The sequence below is a fragment of the Bombus huntii genome, unplaced genomic scaffold (genome assembly GCF_024542735.1).
Source record: "Bombus huntii isolate Logan2020A unplaced genomic scaffold, iyBomHunt1.1 ctg00000115.1, whole genome shotgun sequence".
Classification (NCBI taxonomy): Eukaryota; Metazoa; Arthropoda; class Insecta; order Hymenoptera; family Apidae; genus Bombus; species Bombus huntii.
Window position 1 is genome coordinate 45511 of NW_026099367.1, and position 23518 is coordinate 69028.

The 23518-nt window shown below is 36.6% G+C and overlaps 2 protein-coding genes across 11 annotated transcripts in view; one reads left to right on the forward strand and one right to left on the reverse strand.

The window, feature by feature from the left end:
- LOC126877076 (omega-amidase NIT2-A-like) overlaps positions 1-23518 on the reverse strand; it is a 182752-nt gene that overhangs the window by 30235 nt on the left and 128999 nt on the right. For 3 of the 7 annotated variants that reach the window (XM_050639909.1, XM_050639911.1, XM_050639910.1), the window contains exons 2-4: positions 3338-3522; positions 2769-2937; positions 2062-2493 (exon numbers count right to left, since the gene is read on the reverse strand). The exons of 2 other annotated variants lie outside the window; for them this stretch is intronic. In XM_050639909.1, the coding sequence (XP_050495866.1) occupies positions 2360-2493; positions 2769-2937; positions 3338-3421 (387 nt within the window). In that variant the 5' untranslated portion in view covers positions 3422-3522 and the 3' untranslated portion in view covers positions 2062-2359. Of the gene's footprint in view, positions 1-2061; positions 2494-2768; positions 2938-3337; positions 3523-8526; positions 8610-23518 lie in introns of those variants that run through there. 2 more of the 7 variants (XM_050639901.1, XM_050639906.1) reach the window with 2 other exon arrangements.
- Positions 1-23518, forward strand: part of LOC126877080 (venom serine protease Bi-VSP-like) — a 79001-nt gene that overhangs the window by 24978 nt on the left and 30505 nt on the right. The window contains exons 1-3 of one of the 4 annotated variants that reach the window (XR_007694738.1): positions 7300-7448; positions 7777-8118; positions 8529-8652. The exons of 1 other annotated variant lie outside the window; for it this stretch is intronic. Coding sequence is in view for 1 of the 3 variants with exons in the window: in XM_050639917.1 (XP_050495874.1) it covers positions 7317-7448 (132 nt within the window). In the remaining 2 variants the exon portion in view is untranslated. Of the gene's footprint in view, positions 1-7299; positions 7449-7776; positions 8119-8528; positions 8653-23518 lie in introns of those variants that run through there. 2 more of the 4 variants (XR_007694739.1, XM_050639917.1) reach the window with 2 other exon arrangements.

Sequence of the window (23518 nt, forward strand, 5' to 3'; positions counted from 1 at the left end):
GACATTATTTGCGATTTAACTAAATGTCCAAGTAAGTCAAGGGTCCAGTGCAATAACAAAGTTTCGTTCGGAGGTTTGACAACAGAAAAATAAAAGAGAATAGGAATTTGTAATGTTATAATTTGTATTCAAAGTGTTAGGTGCGTTCTGTGAGTCGCCAGCCAGACCGTAATGACACAACAGATCATTTTCGATTTCGTACACCGGTGAACCTCAGTTTGTTGGATCATATTGCCACGTTGGGTGCATTACACCCAGAAAGCACGTAAGCCCACTCAACGGGTTACAACAAAAGCACGTAACCCCACTCAACGGGTTACAACAAAAGCACGTAACCCCACTCAACGGGTTACAACAAAAAGCACATCAACCCACTCAACGGGTTACAACAAAAACACATCAACCCTCTCAACGGGTTACAACAAAAACACATCAACCCACTCAACGGGTTACAACAAAAACACATCAACCCACTCAACGGGTTACAACAAAAACACATCAACCCACTCAACGGGTTACAACAAAAACACATCAACCCACTCAACGGGTTACAACAAAAACACATCAACCCACTCAACGGGTTACAACAAAAACACATCAACCCACTCAACGGGTTACAACAAAAGCACATAAAACCACTCGGTGTATTACTATGACCACAACGCAGTGTTAATGATCCTCTGAGGTCAGTGTACTTGCATCGTTATTATCACCGCCGTTGTCATCACCGCAGACGTCTAACTCAGCAGGGACGCAACCTTCTGGCATTTTTCTCAGTCTGTCGTGTCTGTCCTTATATGATCGTTTGCCGTCTAAGGTTTTTAGGGTATATCTATCTCCTTCCAAAATCTCGGCTATTACGAATGGACCCCTGAATTTCGGATCTAACTTCGTCTGGTTTCTTTCCTCGTTTTTACGTAACACGAAATCGCCAAGGTTGAACCTAACTATTTTAGCTTTGTTTTTGTCGAACCTATCCTTATCGTATTTGGCGCAGTGATACATCGAGCATTTTCGACGATCGCATTTGCGTCTAAGTTAGTTTCGCTTAGTAAGGAGTTATCCCGGTGATCGTGGATTCGTTTGAACTCAAACATTGCTAATAGTATTATTTAATTTAATTATTCGTAGATCGTATTATTCATTAGGCTTAGTGTTTGTTAGACTTATTATTAGTTGTACTTATTATTTGTTAAGCTTAGTGATAGACCTGTATATATGTCTAAATAAAATCTCGGCTTTGTGAAACGATGGCTAGTCCACACGAAGAGTCGTCGCGCGCCCAAAATTCGAATCGTGACCCGACATATATATATATATATATATATATATATATATATATATATATATATATATATATATATACAAGATATATATACAAGAAAGAAGATACAAGAAAGAAGATACAAGAAAGAAGGAATATTATATTAGCGGCATTTTTGTAGCCATTATATAGGGTTTCGATCGCATAATTAATCAGTATCAACTTACCAGTCTTTAACGGAAGGACAAAAAGAAGAGCAGACGACACACAGACCGCAATCATGATCATTTTCAAGTAGAATCTCAAACTGCCGTACATCTTAGAAAACTTCGTTAGTCGTAAGGGATCAAAGGATGATGTCCGCGCTAGGGAAAATAGATGAGAAGCGGCTATTTCAACAACCACCGTGTAGGTACTGCACTAGCCAGAAGTATCTGCGACAGAAATCAGAATACACTCGTTTTCGCATGGTTGGATCAATTTCGCGTGGGACTAACCTGATTGAACCTAACGCGGGATAATTGCTCAACTCACGACTTTAACCAGCCCGCTTGATTCTCTGTAAATGCTTGAAATTGACGCTTGGATTCTTTCCAGATTAACTAGCTTTGCCCCTCCCTCCCTTTATCTATTTTCTTAGATCGACTTAGACTGCCACAATATATTATCTTTCTTCTTTTCTTTCCTTTTCTTTCCTTTTGATCTTTTAAAGCCCTAAATCGCTGGCTATTTTGTATACTATATATTTTGTACACTCAATTACTCTGTAAGTCATAAGTACATATGTTTTACAACGTTATTTGTCATATTTCAGTTAAACCCCAGAAAAGCCAGAAATATATTTTCAGCATGTTTTAACGCGCCCCTGGCAAAGATCTCAAAAACGAGTTGCGGCACAATTTAAAGCGACAAATAGCATCGCGTGTCTCGTTGTGGTAACACACGGTTCGCCAGTTTTTTTTTTTTTTTTTTTTTTTTTTTTTTTTTTTTTTTTTTGATATCGGTGACTGCCATATTCTCTTGAGTTTCCAAATCGTAAAGAATCTTTCCCCAGGGATTGGTCAACTGTGTATGTCCCCATGCGACGTAACTTGCTTAAGGAACACGAGCCGGTGATATGCAGGCAACGTATAATTGATTATCATTCGCTCTGAAACGCTGAAGTAATGACCAGTGCAGTGGTCCAGTGGTCATATTGAATGCCGCTGGATATATCAGCATTTGGCAACCTAACCCAGAGAAGCAGGAAATATGAAGCTACCGAATACCAATTAACTTCGTAGTTGCACGGTTCACATTCCATCATTTCTGAATATGCGAGGACAGTCCTCTTATTGTGCTTTTAATTCTTTTATTTGTTTCATTTTCAGCAAATATACTGGTTTTTTTAAATTAAGCTTCTGTTTATACAGAGTTACAGATTATATTAATTTTATATAGAATATATTTAAGAAAGATATTTAATTTTTTGCTAGTTAAGTATTGATCGATTAAGTTACTGTACCTTTGTTCCGATAAATGCGTGCCATTTCCTCGAATCTAATATCATAGCAAATGCCAATACCTATTTTGCAGCCCTTCACATCGAACGTCGTTAGGGAGTTACCAGGACTGAGTGAATCACTCTCTCGAAAAGTAATCTTATTAGGAATGTCGATGTCGAATAGATGTACCTAATAACATAAAAATGTAGTCGCTAATTCTATTGCTGCAACTTTTGTAATTTAATATCAAAGTTACCAACTCCTAAACTTTAATTATTTTTTATTTAATAACTGACAGCGTTTTTATCACTTTCTTTTATTAAAAAATCTTATCATTTAATAATGTTTAAAAAGGAGAAAAAATAAGTATAATAATATTTTAAGTATTTGAAAAATTTATACAACACAAACACATTACAACAAAAATGGGCGTTTCCCGTATCATAACGTATTTTATAAACCGTAAATTATAGAATTGGTTATAGTATACGTATGTACATATGTATATTCCTAAATTATTCCTAGATAGAGTCACTTTCTTCGCCCCAATATTTTCAAATTCAAAGCCATAAAGGAATATATTACTTACCTTTCGGTGTTTTGCTATCAAAGTTCCATCGGGACCCCAAATAGTACAGGTATTGTACAATTTATCGCCCTCTATTTCAGGCATCGTACCACCAACTACATAGATGTTGTTTTCTTTAGCTGCGTTCGATGAAGCAACGCTCGTTTCACCATCAGGAATACTCTCGGCGTATTTTGGAAAGTACTCTGCGTTGCAATATTTCAATTAATGAAATGTCTTTTGTTCCAACCATAAATTAAATTGAAATGTTTGTCAGTTTTTTATTTTTTAAATTATTAAAATAACTAAGTTTTATATTTCGACTTAATTAAATATGCAATTACTTAGCTAATAGTATATATAATAAATTGTTTCTACAGGTTCAAAATGAAAAATGAATATTTAGAAATATTTAATTACGACAATGCTATTTGTGTTAGCATCAGTGGCTTGTTACTCAACGACTTTGCTAGTACTTTTTGAAACATAAAGTTAGTTTTCAATTAACACTTATACTAGAGGCGGAATTATAAATGCAAAATAATTGATAATACTAATTTATAAGTACCTAATTATTAGTATCTTCAAAAATATATTTATACAAAAATCACGATAATCATGAAAATGGGGAAATCCTATATTCTCGAATCAATTCACAATTTATTTTGTATATTAATTAGATTCCGCGCTCATCAGTACGTACTCACTGGCGAGATCGAGAAAATGTATCGGCAATTCCTCGTACGACCAGAGGATCGGAAATATCAAAGGATATTATGGCGCAGCGCGAGTGGAGAAACAGAAACATATGAGCTTAACACCGTAATACTCTTATCATAGAAATAGAAGCAGTCCTCAATTCCCGCCCGCTAACTCCTATCTCCACCGATCCAAATGATCTCCTAGCCCTCACTCCCGGACATTTCCTCATTGGCGATTCATTAATGTGCTTACGTGATCGAGATTTCAGAGACATTCCATCGAACCGACTCTCCAAATGGCAGCATATCCAACAGCTTAAACAACATTTTTGGAACCGCTGGCATAAGGAGTATTTGAACGAGCTAACCAACCGCAATAAATGGAGCAAGGGTGGACACAGCATCCAAAAGGGCACAATCGTCATCCTCAGAGAGGACAACGTTCCCTCCATGCATTGGCCTCTGGGCCGAGTTCATCCAGGCGCCGATGGTGTTGTCACGTAAAATAACAAAATAAAAAAGGAATTTGAGGTAAAAAATAAAAAAAAGAAAACTTTATTTTTTTTCTAACATCAATACACTTTACAATCTACTTCCGAACTCTGGGCGTGACTTTTTAAGACTGACTCTTATGATTTTACTTTCGATCGGATCCGATTACTTTCTTTTGTCATCCCTCAACATCCCCACCGTCCATGCATTTGCTAGGCGTCCGCGACCGTTGCCACGTGCTCTTTCTTCTAGAACCTTCGGTGGAAGGACCGTTGGGATGTTGATGGTTCATTAGGCACTTCAGCGATATACATTGTCGCCGAGTGCTTTATCTCTATCGTCAGTCCGTCGGATTTGAAGTATGCCGGTCGTGACAGTGTCATCCGGACAGCTACAGTTCAGACGGCAAAAAGCATTTTGGATCGGGGCGTCAAAAGGCTTGTCCCACTGCCAATTCAACCCGATCTCGAGAAACCCGAACAACTAGCCACCGAGACGAAATAAGATGGGAACTTCAACCACACCTCGCTAGTTTGATCGGTACCCTCTCAACGGGGGGAGAATGTTACGCCATGCGGCTTACCATAGGTCATATTCTTAACTATCGATCGCGGCACTATAATGTCGCAGACGGACCGTCGCGTCTGCCCGGCAAACAAACATTGTAGTGGCAAGCGCATGATTCATTAAGCAGGGCGACTTCCAGAAACGTCGACTCGTGGTCGTTATTTTACCTCGCGTAAAAGAATGTGGCGTGATCCGAACGTAGTGGGGGTCGCCTTCCAGAAAAAACGAAAAAAATCGAAAGGCGTTCAGAACTTTTCGAGAAGTCGAACCGTCAACACAGGTGGTATGTCGCGCATTACTTATCAACCAAAACGCAGTTACATTTTTTTTGTTCCATTTATATCTTTCTAGTTAATAAGTTGTTGAAATAAACATTAATTTATTTGTGTTAATTCTGTGGAATTTCATTGAACTACTGAACTGATCAGTTCGTGGCGTCGATTATTTAATCGTAACGGGAAATTACAACTCTCGTTGACGTGCTATCTCGCGATCGCGTCTCTCCGCGAACGGTCGAAACAAAATGATTCACTAAAAACTGTCCTGAATTCCTAAGAACTTATTTACCGCAAAACTGACAAAGTGTTTATTTAAAAAATGAGGTTGAAGGTAGTCCTTTTCTTTCATTTCATTCATTTTCATTTTCTTTCTTAAGTATGGCTAACACAATATCTAATCAATTAAAATTTTATATTTTCACGTGAAAAGTTTCTTTAGATAATTATTATCAACATGATGACTAACTCTTACGGATTAATACGTGTCTGTAGGGCAATCCGGTGGACTCGATCGGCTTTTTACTTCGAAAGTTGAGTAATCGGTGTCGCTTTCTTACGCATCTTTGAACTGTATAAATGTTTTAAAATTGTTTGATCCAGAATGTACCACACCGGACAATCAAGAAGGCAGGTGCCTTGACTACAGAAAATGTAAACCTCTGCAAGAAATATGGCAGATACAGTACCGTACAGCCACCGATTTTTATAGACGATCAGTGTGCAGATACCAGGGCAATGTTACGATCGTTTGCTGTCCGAACGATCCAAACAAAGAGAAGAGAGAAATTTTAATAAAAACTGTGTATAAGTATAAGGCTTTGCGACCACCATACTGAGGTTTTAGCAACGTCTCTCATACCAGGGTGGTCGATGGTAAACCAGCTGAACTTGGTACGTTTTATGTCTTTCTTTCCGATTAATAATAAGCCATTTACTGCAAAGAATGAACTTTAAAGGCATTAAACAGCACATCAATGTACATTTCAATTAGACTAAATAATAATGCTATGATTTTATCGGTAGTAACTTTACTTATTAACTTGAATTATTTCTTTCTTTTACTTCATGTTAGGAAGAGTATCTTTTTGCTTGAAATAAAAAATTGATATAGGAGTAATAATATGGATAGAGATCAAAAACTGTTAGGGCAGAAATTACACGTTTGAACTTTATAGTTCAGTATAGTTCAAATAGAAATTATATAGAATTATTTAATAATTTGTATTCCACTGGAATAAAAATTTAATTTCTGTCTTTATCAAATCTCTGTTTCAGAGTATTTGTACGTATGTACTTATCGTCTGCTGTATGATCGAATTTCGAATAGGTAATAATCGTTGTTACTCGTTATGTGAGAAAAAATTATGTATATTCACAACTATGACTATTGCATTTTAGGCGCTTGGCCATGAATCGATGCATTAGGTTTTCGTAATCCCCGAAAACCAGACAAACCACTATGGAAGTGCGGAGGTTCCCTGATATCGGCTAGGCATGTTTTGACCGCAGCACATTGTGCACATATGGATGGAATAGAAAACATACACAATCATAATATTGCCATTCTTAGATTGGTGGAGGAGGTGCCATTTTCGAGTAAGTCCTCAAATATATATATATATATATATATATATGCTATTGAGTATTACTGAAGTATCATATCCTGAAATTTCTTACTGTACACATATATTGTGTCATAAAGCGTGTATAATTCTTTCTCATACTTTTGGTCATTAGTCTCCTGCATTTTCATTTATTTTTTTATTTTTCAGGGTACGTATATCCCATTTGTACGAAAGAGCCCCTACGAAAGAGCAACTTCGTCGGCTATAACCCCCTTGTTGCTGGATCGGGAGCATTAAGATATAGTAAGTGATATCAATTTTATAATAAAATTAAATAGTTCCAGTCTTAAATATCTTTCTTATTTTCTTCGTAGGACGACCACGACGTAATGCATTAATGGAAGTACAAATGCCAGTGATTAAGAACGCCGAATGCAAAATAGCTTATTCCAAATTTCCTAATGCACCTGATATCACTGATGGTATAATATGCGCCGAACATGCTCAGGGTGGAGAGGATTCTTGTACGGTAATTAAGTTACAGAGTTACTACAAACTATACGGTATCTGAAGACACGTCGATTCGAATTAACATCAAATCGACGTCTTAAACATTAAAAATAATAGATAAACACAATTTAATAGTTTTGCCCACTTCTCACACCTCGTTATGGTATTTAATCTAATTTCCTTCTAATCTTAGTTTTGCTCAAAATACATATAACATGTACGTTATAAATTGGAGTATTTCAATACACAAATCAATAGAAGATTATTACTGTATATAAGTATAATTTCAATACAATTCGATCGATATATTTCAGTATCTTTGATTAAAAATTTAACGATCCTTTCAGGCTGACCGCGGCGGACCACTGCTGATACAACATGAATTAACCTCGTATTTAATAGGTATTGTGTCTTATGCTTATAAGTGCGGCACAGCTGGTTATCCCAGCGTTTACACTAGGGTCACATCGTACCTTGACTTCATTCTCCAAGCGATGCAATAATATGATATTACTGTTCCATAAATATCATTGTGTAAAAAACGTAAAGTTGGATTTTCTTATTGTGGAGATAAGAAACAGCTCAAATTTACATTGTTTTGTACGTTACAAATTATAGGCTTAAAATGTACGAAATGTAACTTTGAAACGACACTAATTTTTTACGCACGATAAACCTCCACGACTTAGGTATGTAAAGATGATAAACGTGTATTAATTCTATTAATTTGGTAATAATAAACCAACTTTCTGAGAAGTTCTGTAAATTTCGTTTCTGTTGTATCAAGAGAATAATGGAATATTCCACTTAGATCGTATACTTCTTGTACGTACGTACAAAATTTTCCGGCTAATCTAAAACACTTCATAAGATAGAGAGCTTCTGGAAATTCGGACACAGAGAGTGCATAAAATACAAGATAAGTCTCGTGTCTTTCAAAATTATTTTTTATTCGCTAAAAACGTCCTGTGTACTCATGCAATCACATGCAACCTCGAAACTTCACTTATTTTTTATCACTTTCCAATTCAATACACAGTTTCAGCATTTTTGACTATATGTAAGAGAAATTTCCATTCAGCCAAAGGTGTACTTACAGATTATAGATTCCTATACGACTCTCAGTAAAAATTTATCCGCACTCCAGATAGTTAAAACTTCTGTCGACCGTATTGATCCATCTGCACTCTTCGTATGACGTCAATATCTGTTCAGTGCTGCTGCGCAGGTTTCTTTGTGTTACGTCAATTCGTTTGTGACCGTTGCGCGAGTAATGGCGCTTTGCAATGGTGATTTGCAGGAAAACAGTGCAGGATGCTGTGATTCGTTTCTTGTGGTCGGAGGTTATGTTTGATGCCTATATTTATCAAAGATTTAATGCACATTATGGAGAAAGTGTTTTGTCACGAAGTGTGTTTGAATGGGCACAAAAGTTCAAAGAAGATCGCACGAGTGTTATGAAAAAACAGCTGGACGCCCGTCCACATCCACGATGACAACATTGAACGTGCTCATGAACTTATGCTCTATGGAATAGACGAGTGACACTGGATAATGTGGCAAATCATTTGCAAATCAGCCACGGCTCTGCTTATGCAATAGTGCACGACAGATTTGGATTTTAAAAAGTTTGTGCGAGATGGATGCCGAAAAAGCTGATGAAAAGGTGAAGACGACGATGCATTCGTGGTTCGCAGCTCAGCCCAAAACATTTTTTAATGAGAAAATACAAAGGTCCTTCGGCAAATGGACAAAGTGTATACAGAAATCGAGTGATTATGTCAAAAAATGATGTATGTCTTTTTTGACAATTGCTTAAAATAAATTCTACACCGACAGAGCGGGTAACTTTTTACTCACCCTCGTAAGACACTTAAATTTCCAATCTATTATGATGAATAAAAGAGCTTATACTATTAAATCTAATTGTATTTTGTTGCATGAGAGTACACGTGTATGTGATGTACATTACCTTTATATCCCCTTGAACGCTTCAATATTGCGCATATATACTATATTTTGTACAGCTTCTATAAAATTTCGTATGTTTGTTTAGGCTGTTAATCTAGAGGCTGGAGTACAAAGAAGTGGCACAATGATGTGGGCTGATGACATTTATAATTATCAAGGAATCACCCCTACATTCGCTCAGGTATATATCGTTGACTATAACGTATTTAACATATATGATTGTTAGAATATTAATAATTAATTTTTAATTCTATCAGAATTTTAATGAAACTGTCCCTTGGGAAGGAAGAACTGATACCTTGATATCACGGTTTGTACATCCTATATATACGACAAATTTTAGAACATTATATAACGAAGAACCAGATCGTCGTGGCCATGTGATGTGAATAAAAGGACTTGAATTTGATGATATTTTTATAATGTTAGATAACATAACTAAGTATCTTCACAGTAAGATAGGATGACATGGTTTACATGATCTTAATGTTGTTCACTCGAGTGATGATATTATAAGGAAAAGCGTAATATCACAGGTAGGATGATTCATAATTTAGAACTACTAACTCATGTATGTATTAAAAATTAAAGAAATATATTAAATTTTATAGGATATTTATGTTTAGTAACCAGTAATTCAGAGATTGGTATTCATGGTTACTATAACGAGGCTGTAGAAACGCACCCTTTCTTCTTTGCAAATGGTCCTGTATTTATGTCTAAGCCGAAACTGGAACCTCTGAATAATTTAGATTTATTCTTGTTATTTTCTAAAATACTTATCTACAGTATACCATAAGGAATGATACCGTATCGCACCTAATCAAGTGCCTTAAGAAACATCAACAGGATATCACAGTAAGTAATCCCTTATCGACAGATATGTAAGTAAAAGTTATGTGTCATTGTTATACACAATTATGTGTTAGTGTTATACACAGTTATTTATCATTTTCTATTAATTCAGTTGTAGCCACTACAATATCTATGACACTGGTAGTAATTATAAGAACAATAATGATGTTCTATAAGAGGAAATGATGATTAGGAACAAAAACTTACAGGTAAGTCAAAGTATATGTTATTTGCCATTTGAAAAGAAAGTTACTAACTTGGAATTTTTTGATAAATAATAATTGTGCAAAATATATTGGATTTCAAATTTGTCAAAAATTGATATTTAAGAAGCATTGTAATAATATAACATTAATATTTTGATTTTTCAGAAGATATCATGCGGTGGATGGATAATATGCAAAAAATATTAAGCAGTATATGAATTTTCGTATTGCGTAGAGATAACAAAATGAATTTTAAAAAATGTCGACACGGTAATAAGAAATAGCATCATGACAAAGAATATATAAAGACAGTTTCATTTTTTATAAATAAAAATTTGTTGTTCCAGATTTTGAAATACAGTGAAACGTTTAATTAGTATCTTAATATCTTTAAATAATTATTATTTTAGAATCAATTGTAATTGTATCATACGTACTTTTGAATTCGTGCAAGAACATATGTAATTTTGAAGTAGTTATTATTAGGAAACTGTTAGACGCGAACAGTATGCGAAAAGTTAGTATGCAGTGTAATAATTATCAATCAAAACACAAGAATTAAATTCTTGAGGAAAAAATTTCCGGAATTTCTTATTTACATGATTATAGAGAAATCCATAATAAAAAGGAGCTGCTTTCTAATACTTCGCTTCCTTGTAATGCCTACGTTAACAATAACGAGGTTCGACTTTTTGTTTTTAGAGGGATACTGGAAAATTTGAAAGTACATTACCATTGGGAAGAAAATCACGATATTGAAAACGATATTTGCAAGTAAATTTCCAAAAAATCTGTTTTCAAATTTTCGCTTTCTATTTCACATTAAAAGAAAGGGAGGGCTGCCTTCTTTTTCTGCAAGACAAAACAAACATTCTGAATCTCGTATCAATGAATGATGTCAATAAGTTATTTTTCTTTTCAGATTGAACAATATTCCAGATTTATTCATAATTTCATACTACGCGAAGAATAGACTTTCATAGGTATATAAAGGAAATATTAAGTATAGGAAAACTCTTTTTCGTTGTAGGTGACATATGCTTCACGGTTGAACACATGTATTTTTGAACACATATAAATGAAAAAGTACTCTTATGGAGAAAAAGAATTGATACCTTCGATTGACATTAGATAATGTATATAAACTTATGAACAATCACTATCACTATCAGTTTGTATTTTAGGTGCACACGCAGATTTGTTGGAGTTCTTATAAAATGTACTTCCTGTACGAACGTTTTATTCTTCCAAATTTTACGATACTATGTCTCATATGATAACTATATGGATTAAACGTAATATAAATGATCCGAAAATAGACTCGAACGACATTAATTGTCTTTCTATTTATACCAATATCGAAAATACAAGTAAAGCTGGAGCAATAGTATGCAAGAATGGACTATTTATTATTTTAAACCAAATCATAGCATATTCAGAATGCACAGTATTATCATGAAACGACGAGTTTTATGTTAATTCCGACCGATTACAATACCTTTCTTTCGTTTACAAGGAACGACGAGACTGGCAGTTGCGTGATTTCCAATGCAAAAGCCGCGATATCTGCACGATAACCTAACCTCAACCGATTTTGTTATACTATTCTTACGTGGACTTCGTTTGTACCACTTTCGTAACAAAAATAGAATACGTAGAACACAGCATTCCGTTATGCGATATTGTCGATTCCTAACATCCGAAAAATCAGAGATAATTTTTTCCCTACAGTTGTACATTTGTGTGAAAAATTACGAACGTAAAGTTGTTTGGTGCATGCACAGTCCTCCCCTCCGCTGCATTTGCGTGGACATGCTAGAAAGATTCACTTTTCCACGGTGAAACTGTATGTATTATAATTTCATTTTTACAAAGGTCGAACATCCTACTATGCATAAATTTAATATTAATATAAGCAGGTTTCGTGTTAAGTATTACATCTGACGTATAAGCACACGTGTGTACGAGCCTTGGTTTTAAATGTCTTATAGTAGACACCGAAAAGATTATTCAGTTGGATATCTGACTCAACATCAATATTTTACTAGGAGATAACATGTTAAGAACACGTTGGTGGATGGCATGGGAGATGATGAATGAAGACATACTTCTGTGAGATACATAAAATAGTAGTCAGAACGTATTTTGGCGCTTGGGGACAGCAACAGCTTTTTTTTTGTTTTTATTTATTTGTTGAAATTACAATCAATTCTCGCGTTGAGAATTTTCAGTAATTTTTCCGGCGTGGCGCAGTGACATGGCTGTTTATTTACAATAAGTTAATACTTATTATAGATAGGTATAATTTATAAGTATTATAAGTAAGTGCATATGCTTAATTTGGATAATTAAATGAATCTAACGTTTAGGTCTAGCGAGTAGTGCCTCTTCAGCCTGCGAATCTGGTCCGTCGTATCGAGTAGTCCAGTGATTAGGGGGTTTCGGTGTTTCTTGACTCTTTTGCTATATCTGTCGCTATATTTTGCTATTTCCTCTTTGACTGTAGGTATCTTGAGGTCGCGATGGATGGTTTCGTTGGTAACATACCAAGGTGCGTCTATTAAGGCTCTTAGCGCTTTCGATTGGAATCGTTGTAGTATTTCGATGTTGGAGTTACTTGGACAGCAACAGCTGGTGATACTGTCATACACCTCCATTTATAAACTTTCGAAAATCGATGTGACCTTCAAACTTTAGTGTATTCTGTTTCACAGCACAAAATGTTTCCGAAACGTAAGTTTATTGTTACAATAAACTTGACTAGTGGCTCTGAAATACTATCCTTGAAAAAACAATGGGGAAATTGGAGCAAAAAAAAAGAAGGAAATAAACAAAGACCTTGTTGGTTCGTAAAAATAAAATATGCTACAGGAAAAATTTTTTCCAACGGATTGAGATGCGACAAGCTTTAAAAGCTATGACGCGAATCGAGCGTTTGTCTACAAGAGCGCATTTTCGGTGGATATATATGTCGGAATGACATTGGGGATAGGGTTGTCGGTGTTTGAGGAGTCTTCATTGAAGGTAGCCATCGTTGCGGTGTAACGAAGATACGATTTATTGACACAGGTATGAATAACACAGGTTTTGACAATCTACCACGGCGGTGAGACGTCCGCGACACTAGTGACAGTGGTCTCCGGTTCAATAACGAATCCGCGGCCAACGGGATGACAGATGGGCGTTCTCGCTGAATCTAAGTCTGACTCGTAAAAATAATTGCTGAGCGTAAAGACGTTACTCTTTGGTCGACGGGAGCGCGTAAAAGAATGCCCGTCCCGTCCCGACGATGTCACAGAGGAAAACTATAATGGGGTGTGTCTAAGGACACGAGATCATCGGATTCGTCGAGGAAAGCCTTCGTTTAGGAAGTAAGGGAAATTGACGTTGCTGCTAATTGGTCAATCTCCATATCGGTGGTTAGAAAAAGATGTTAGCCGCCCTCGAGGGAAAGTTGCTAGTGGGAGACGCCGCTCGTTGAAAAATATGTCTCCCCTATCTTCCCGTAGTTGGGACAAAGACTGTTTGTCTGTTTGAAGGACTTTAGTTAACTAAACCTTAAGATTTATAACGGGCCCTCCAGCTAGCCGAACATGTACTGCGGAGACGCATCGACATCTGGCAATCATCTTACTCGAAGAATAGGGTCTGCGTGTGGCGAGCCACGGGACAGAAACCGTTGGAATGTTTACTGTCGCGTGTCGCCACGAATATTTCTTTTAAGGAGAGCTATAGAATTACTCCATACCTTTGTTAGGCAAAGCGTTTATCCCTTGACCGCGGCTACGTTGGGCGACAGACTGTCACCTCGAGCCAAAGCTCACCGTCACTAATCTAGAACAATTACAATCGGATTGAATAACTACAATTGTTCAATTACAGCTATAGTAGACTCTAGGTTAGAATGTTGCGGGATTATCTAAAATTCCAAAGGCTCCGGTGTTCTTTCATCTCCGACATATAATTATATAATGACTCATTGAAAACCAGCTTTCATTTTTTGTTGATAGTATGGTAAGAAAATGTGAAGTTCGAACGCTTGTAACGATTGCCTGAGTTTCATCCTTGGTTTTAGGAAAAGATAGGGAAGTCACTGAAGGGTGTCGCGGCTTCGATGTCTTTCGTAGCTGCGACGCGGAGGCCTCTCGGTTGTTCTTTGAACAATCGTCAACGTGGACGAACGTCAAAGCGAAACCACGCGAATTCGGCATTTCCGATAATACGGAACTCTGTAAACGCGACTGCGTTGAATTCGTTCGATTAATTCCTAGCAGTATCTATAAACAGTGAACTTAAGGCCCCATACACAACTGCATACGCTAGGTTGTAAGAAATAATAGCTATATAAGTATGTAGCGGCGCATGAGTTAGAGAACGATGCAAATCGAGAGCGACTCATATTATTGTTTTGCCTCGTGACACTTACACAGTCTTGACGTACATGTAACGTCAACAAATATCTCCAACAGACTCAGGAAACCTGAACAGCCTTGCACACGACACCGACTCCCAAAACAAAGGAATATGAATTCGGCACATAGGCATAAGATAAACGAACATCTAGAAGGGCTGTGTCTTGATCGAGTCTTTCAGTCTTTCGGTAACGGTCAAATCGCACACTTGTAATCCTATTATAAAATAAAGGTACCTCGAACTCTGGTTCAAGAACCCAACATTTTTTTATTATTATTTTCCCATTATTTTTACGTGACATTTTGGCGATCCTGCCAGGATCCATTCGCTTCAGTGTAAACGAAGTTACGATTTCGGTCTACGGACATTATTGAAGATCGAAGGATTCGAACTACTTGTGTTATGAACTTTGCTGTCAATAATTTACCCACGGTGGACCAAATTAACGGGGCCACTGTCAGCATAGAACAAATCAACAGAACGAGTTTGACACTCAAACGCATTTGAACGCGCCACAGAGGAAAACACCGCAAGGGAACCTCATTCTACGAACTTACGTATCAAGGTGAGAAAAGTCGGAATTCTTTTAAACAATATAGAACGCGAAAAGTTAGTTTCTCTAGTAACTCTAGCGAAGAGACAATATGAACAAGAAAGACACAAAAGCCGAGACAAGTTTACCCTCTACAAGTGGAGTTCAAAATAAAACGGGAACACTCGATTCCTCTACCAGAGCAATTTTAGACTTAATACAGAGACAGAACGAAGAATTTCGACAACAATTTAACGAAATAAAGAATGCTTTAAAATTAGCGAACGAAGAAAATAGAAAACGCGCTAACGAAATGGAAATATTAAGTAGAAACCTCTCTCGTGTTAAACTACCACAAATAAACGTAAAATCAACTGAATTCGGTTCTATGATGACTGACGATGACGATAATATATCAGTATTAAAACACGATACTAATCCACCTCCACCTATGCCACAAAAGCCACCAACATATGTCCAACCATCCAATTCAACAGCTGGAAACTCTGGAAATCTAAAAGCTGTTTAGTATCTCCGATACTAAACGGAGAAAACGATATAAGTGTAGAAGATTTTATTCGTGAAATAAAAGAAATGAGAATGATGTGTAGCGAACAAACGTTATTATTAAAAATGATCAAAATAGAGAAAATTGTAGGAAAAGCCGCAATGACAATCCGCAATATCCATATTAACGAATTCGAAACTCTGTACGAAGGATTAAGACGTAACGTAGCTACTCAAGCATCAGTAAGAGAACACCAAGATCAGTTAAGAGTGATAAAGCAAGGAATAACCGAAAGCGTGCAAAATTATAACATTAGATTTCGACGTGTTTTCAACAAACTTCAATACAGCATTACCAATGAATATAAAGACGAACTAACTCGATGAGCGATGAACGATCGACTATACATGGTTTCTGTGATTGACTATGTAAGAGGCCTTCGTTCAGAAATAGGACACGTGCTATTGGCTAATCCCCCCCCCCCAAACATCATCGATGCAGAAAAAAAGGCAATGGACGTGGAAAAATACTTTCGCGAAGACAACGCTCGCAGACGGATGACACGACAAACAACCACTCCACCATCTTATCGTAACCAGACGTCTCGTCCAGTAGGTAACCGCTTCACGATTACAAGTAACATGAATAACAAAACTCCACCCACACAAAACATTCTACCAAGAATGAATAATTTTACAAAGCTTGAAAATCGACCATTAAACGAAAGGCCACAAACGAAATGTTTCAAATGCGATCGATTGGGACACCTTGCCAATCAATGCCAAAATTTTCGAATACCGCCTCAAACAAAAGCCCCTCCAGGAATAAACCACATTCAAGAACAATCAGAATTAACAATGCTACCTCAGGAAGATTATCCACAATACGACTACAATTACCAGGACGACGAGGATTGCGATTTTTCGTTGACTCGGGAGCAGGAATCAACTTGCTTAAACGAGGATGCTACCCAGGAAGGACAATAATACCAGACACATAGAAATTCTCCATGGAACATTCCAAATACGAATCCAATTCCAAAATTAAAACTAAATTTATTCAACAAAGAGATAGAATTTTCCTTAGTAGATGATAATTTCCCTATCATAGAAGACGGCATATTAGGCTTACCCCGGTTTAAATCAATATCGATTCGAACTCTCCAATAAAACATTAAAATTAGATAATAATACTCTTCTGCTGCAGCAAGAACCACCCCTCGCATCGGGAGAAATCGTTCAAAAAATTGTATACTTCGACGGAAAGCCAACGCCAGTATGCTTTATCAATGGTGGTAAGTTTTCAGTCCAAATTTCTAACATTATTGAAAATATAAACACTGTAGATCAAATCTAAAAATTCAAATCTTTGATTCGACTATCGCACATAGAAAAACCTCTTAGAGAACCTATGTAGTATTTTCGTCTGTACCTACTTAAATTATATTTATCTTATTTTCCTTTAAGCATTCGTGAACGTAGTGGTAATGAACTTCAATGTGTTTAGAATTTTTTGTGAAATTTCCGTACTTTGCTATACTTATCACTCCAGAGTTATCGTCATAAATTTTTACAGGGTTATTGTCTAGATTTACATTGAAGACCTTCATAATTTCTCTAATAGACATTAATTCACTCACCGCTTCCGATAGAGCTACATACTCTGCATACGTCCAGGCTTTTGTCACACACCTTTGTTTTTTAGATTTCCAACCGATTACATTTCCATACAATTTAATTACATATCCAGAAGTAGATTTTCTATCTAAATGATCTCCTGCCCAATCAGCGTCCACATAACAATCTATCGTTTCACACTTTTCATTCCTTTTCTAATGTAACCTTAAATCTTTAATATTAAATATTTCAATATTTCGGTACAAATATTTCAATATTCGCAAAGCATATTTAAAATGTGTCTCGCTACAACAATCTTGAAATCTACTTAAGATAATTCACACTATAACTTATATTGGGTCTGGTATTTGTACTAATATACAGCAATGCGCCAATTAAATTCTTGTATCCAATGTCATTTCTATTTATCTCAGCGTTTTCAATTTTTAAATTTGTTTCCGTTGGTGTACAGTACAATTTGCTGTTTTGTAATTTATATTTGTTCGCTAATGATTCAATGTATTTCGTTTGGCTTAGTTTCATTTCATTTTTTATATAATCATACTCTATATTTATTCCAAAATATTCTTTTACTTCACTTAAATCTTTCATTTTAAATTTATCAGGTAATAGCTTCTTTACATTTTGTATCCTTTTTTTGTTTTTACTACAGATTAACAAATCGTCTACATATATTAGCAAATAAACAACATTTTCCCCCTCTCCATGAGTATATAGGCACAACTCTATGTTATTCTTCTTAAAATCCAATGTCGTCACATACCTATCAAAACACTCATACCAATCCCTCGGACTTTCTTTTAACCCATAAAGCGCTTTCGATAATTTACAAACTCTATTCGTTCCGTCCGCATATCCCTTTGGTTGATTTACATATACCTCCGAGGTTACTTCACCATTTAAAAAGGCAGTTTCTACATCCATTTGCTCAATTATTACTCCATTTTGACAACAATATGATAGCAATATCTTAAAGGTCTGATTACTCGCCACTGGAGAATATATGTCATCGGCTACGTTTCTTTGTTGAAATCCCCTTACCACTAATCTAGCCTTATACCTGTCCTCTGATTTTTTCGTGTAAACCCATTTTACATCTAATACTTCTTTGCCTTTTACCCTTTCTACCAATTTCCAAGTTTTATTCTTATAGAGACATTCTATTTCCTTATCCATAGCCTGTTTCCAAACTTCACTATTTTCACAACAAATCGCCTCCTCAAATGTGCAAAAGATATCTACTCTACAATAATTTGCGTGAATCTCACTACTGTTTTCCTTTTCTGGATACCTTACTGGAGTTTTCTTATTACGTGTAGATCTCCTAGGAATCTTTACGCTTTCAGAACTATTATCATTTTCATCTTCTCTACTTTCTAACTCTTCCTTATTCATGCTGTCCAATAAATAATTATCTTTACTATCATCGCTAACTGCATCGAATGAATTCTCCTCAAAACCGATACATTTTTTGTCTGTTTCTACGACCTCTACATGTCGCTACTGTTATTTTTACACCTAATAGGACTCTCTAACCTACTTCACTATATCCTAACAGAATTCCCATATCTGCCTTCTTATCCCATTTGGAAACTCTTTTTTGTTCTGGCCTTCTTACAAAAACTTTACTTCCATATAGATGTAGATTTTTAACACTTGGTTTTCTCCCGAAGAATATTTCAAAAGGTGTCTTTCTTTCTATAGTATTCGCTAATATTCGATTTTTCAAGTATGCCGCTGTACAAACTATTTCCGGCCAGTACCTTTTATGTACTTTCGCTTCCGCTAACAAGCAACGCGCCATGTCCATCACTGTTCTATTATACCTTTCCGCTGTCCCGTTTAATTCATGTACGTATGTTGGGCAATTATTTATTCTTATACCTTTATCCCTAGCAAATTTATAAATTCGATTATTTAAATATTCTTTACCATTATCGCATCTTAATATTTTTAACCTCTTGCCCGTTAAATTTTCGGCTTCATTTACGAACTGTACGAAAGAATCAAAGACCTCATCTTTTGATTTTATACAATAGATCCTAGCTATTTTACTATAATCATCGATAAATGAAATGAAATATTTTTCTCCATTGAATCCGGTAGTCTTAAAGGGACCACATACGTCCGTATGAATAATTTCCATTATTTCCCTAGCCTTAGTTCGATTATTTTTGAAAGGTAAGTTATGCATTTTGCTTTCTATACACACCCTACATTTCAAAAGTTCCTTTTCAAATTCATTCGGTATGCCAGTCACTAGCTGCTCTTTACCCAAAATCTCTAAATATTTAAAATTTACGTGTCCTAGCATCCTATGCCATCTTTCCTTTTTACTCATACCACTACGTTCGGCGCTGTTTACTAAGTGCTTCTTCCCTTTCAATATACTTTTTATTCTATATGTCCCATTCTCTTTGAACTGAGCTGTAAGTATATTATCCTCATCTATTACTTTCGCAATATTTCCTTTGGAAATAACCGTATTCTTATCGTCTGCTGGTTTACCTAAACTAATCAAATTTGCGGACATTTCTTTCGCGTAAAATACTTTCCTCATATTTATTTTATTTTGTTTTCCGAATGCTTCAAAATAACTTATAACATTCCCAACTTTTGTCGCTTTTATCGGTCTATTATCGCCTAAATATATATTTACCGGTTCTTTTAGGTCGATAGATTTATCGAAATAATTTATATTATTAATTATGTGATCGGTACAACCGCTATCTAATAGCCACACTATTTCGTTCTTACTTATTTCATTCGTCTCACTGCTGTTTGCTGCGTGCGCCGTTGCTGTCCATATGCCTGCTCTTGAGTTTCCATGCTCGCCCGTGCCGGTTCTTGATTGATGATGAAAGTTTCCACGTCCTCTGCTCGTATTGCCTTTGTTCTCTCTTCCTCTGTTTCGACCAGGTGTTGGCCCATGCCAATAGCCGTTACTGCTTCCCGCTTGGACGCCATTTTGACACTCTCTCGCAAAGTGTCCTAATCTTCCACATCTGAAGCATCCTTCCTTTTTTGCAGAAAAGGCGTTGGTTTGCCTTTCTCCTCGATTGGATTTATTTTTCTTCTCTGCTATCTCTATTTTATTTTTTACATACGCTACCGTTTGATCCTCTTCTTTCAATGCGTCTATTATGTCCGCTATGTAGCTGTATTCTTCGGGTAACGTATTCAGCATGTAATTCAGCTTTTCCCTCTCACTTACTTGTGCGTCCGCACTTTTTAATTCATTTATTAATTTTTCGAAATCGTTAAAGAATGATGCTGAATCACTGTAGTTCTCCAGTCTTATGTTTTCCAATCTCCTTCTGCATACGATCTGCAGTGCCGTCGACTCTTTCAAGTACATTTCATCGAACCTTTTTATTATATCATACGCCGTTTTTCCTTCCCTAACATACTCCAATTGTCTGTTCGATATTGCACTATAAATTATATTTATCGCCTTCAAATCCTTTTTGTCCCAGTCTTCATCGTCTCTTTCGTTCTTCATTCTAGTTGTAACAACCTCGCATTCCTTATATTTGAGAAACATCGTGATTCTTTGCTTCCACATTCCATAATCCTCACCATCGAATATAGGTATCATGATTTCCGATCTCTCCATTTTAATTGATTCTTCTTTTTTTTTCTTTTCTTACTCAAGCGTTCCTACGTGCTCGAAGTATATTTTTTTTCTCTGAAAGTTTTTTTTTCTTTACTGAAAACTCACTCGCAAGATCGTAACCACGCACTAAATATCTTGCAAAACTAGTAACCACGCTCTGCTACCATGTTAAGGAAATTCGAGGATTTGGGAATACAAATAATTGACTATATTTCCCACACAACAGTTATACATCTATATTACTCTCTGAAGAACGTCTTGCACGCACGCTGGTCGCCAACCGACTATCCTAGATTCTTCTAACATCTGGCAACAGTCTTTTGTCTCCACTAAGACCTTGACGCCCTCTAACCCTTACACACACACTCTCATGTACAGTGTAAATGTATCACTTCCCTAACAAATAAGTATGTTATTTCGTTACCACTTATCTCGTTCATCTCGCTGCTGTGTGCTGCGTGCGCTGTTGCCATCCATATGCCTGCTCCTGAGTTGCCATATTCGCTCGTGCCGGCTGCTGATTGACGATGGAAGTTTCCACGCCCCCTGTTCGTATTGCCTTTGTTTCCTCTTCCTCTGCTGCGACCACGTGTTGACCCACGCCGATAACTGTTACTGCTTCCCGCTTGGACGCCATTTTGACACTCTCATGCAAAATATCCCACTCTTCCACATTTGAAGCATCCTTCCTTTTTTGCAGCAAAGGCATTAGTTTTCATTTCTCCTCGATTAGACTTATCTTTCTTTTCCGCTATTTCTATTTTATTCTTCACGCACGCTACCGTTTGTTTCTCTTCTTTCACTGCATCTATTATATCCGCTATGTAGCTATACTCTTCGGGTAACGTATTGTTTTCGCACGTTCGCTGGGAGACGCGATCTCGAAGAAGCGCGCCAACGGGAGTCGTAAATTCCCGTTACGATTTGCTAATCGACGCCGCGAATCGCTCGATCCCTTATTTCGTTTAGGATAATAAGGGTAGTTAAATGAAGGATAACGCTGTTGCTAACAGGTTATTATATATTTTCACAAACCAACAACTTCGGTGTAACACAAAATGAATATTTGTTATGAGATGACTACGAATGAGTGCGACCTGAGTCTCTAGACGGATTATCGCGTATACTGATGGATTTGTCGACTCATTGTATTCGAATTGCTGACCGCTTGACGAGATGCTTGATTGAGACTGACTGATCTTCGGGTGTAAACCCGGTCGAAGGATGTTGACTGTTCGAAGGATGTAAAGTCAGTGATGTTCGGAGACGATGCTGTGGCGGAGGAAAGCTAAGGATGGGTGTGTCTAGCGCACGGGACCATCGGATTTGTTGGTGACGATTTTGACTAAGGGAGTGAGGGAAATAGTCTTCGTTGTTAATTGGTTAAACGAAGGGTCTTAACCGCCCTCGAGAGAAAGTGGTTCGTGGGAGGAAAGTTGCATCATACGTGAGAAAAACCAACTTTCCCTTGTCAAGCCGTAGTAGACAAAGGTCTTTAGAAATGCTTTGGAAACAGACGTTTGTTCAGTTTGAAGGACCTCGACTAGGAAATTCCTAAGATTTATGGAAGATACTTGAGACTATTGAGGGTACGCAGTGAGTATCCGAAGACATCTGGTTGCCATCTTGCCCGCGGTGTGTGGCCTGGGCTAGGTAGAGTTACGCGACGTAACACGTATTTATCATGTAATTCAGCTTTTCCCTCTCACTCACTTTTGCGCCTGCACCTTTTAATTCATTTATTAATTTTTCAAGATCGCTAAAAAACGATGCTGAATCACTGTATTTATCAAGACTTATCTTCTCCAATCTCCTTCTGCACACGATCTAGTGCCGTCGATTCTTTCAAGTACACTTCGTCGAACTTTTTCATTATTTCATACGCTGTTTTTTCTTCCCTAATATATTCTAATTGTCTATTTGAGAAGGCACTGTAAATTATATTTATCGCCTTCAGATCCTTTTTATCCCAGTCTGGATTGTCTGTTTCAGTCTTCACTCTAGTTATAACAATATCACATTCTTTATATCTCAGAAACATTGTTATTCTTTTCTTCCACATACCGTAACCCTCACCATCGAATATCGATAGCATAATTTCCGATCTCTCCATTTTAATTGATTTCCTATTCTTTACTCAAGCGTTCCTACGTGCTTGAAGTATTTTTTCTTTTATTTTATATTCTTTGAACGTTTCTTCCCTTACTAAACTCGCAAGACTAAAAACCACGCACTAAATAGCTTGCAAAACTAGTAACCACGCTCTGCTACCATGTTAAGGTATAGAGAGGATTCGAAAATACAAATAGTTTACTTTATTTCGCACACAACAGCTATACATATATATATTA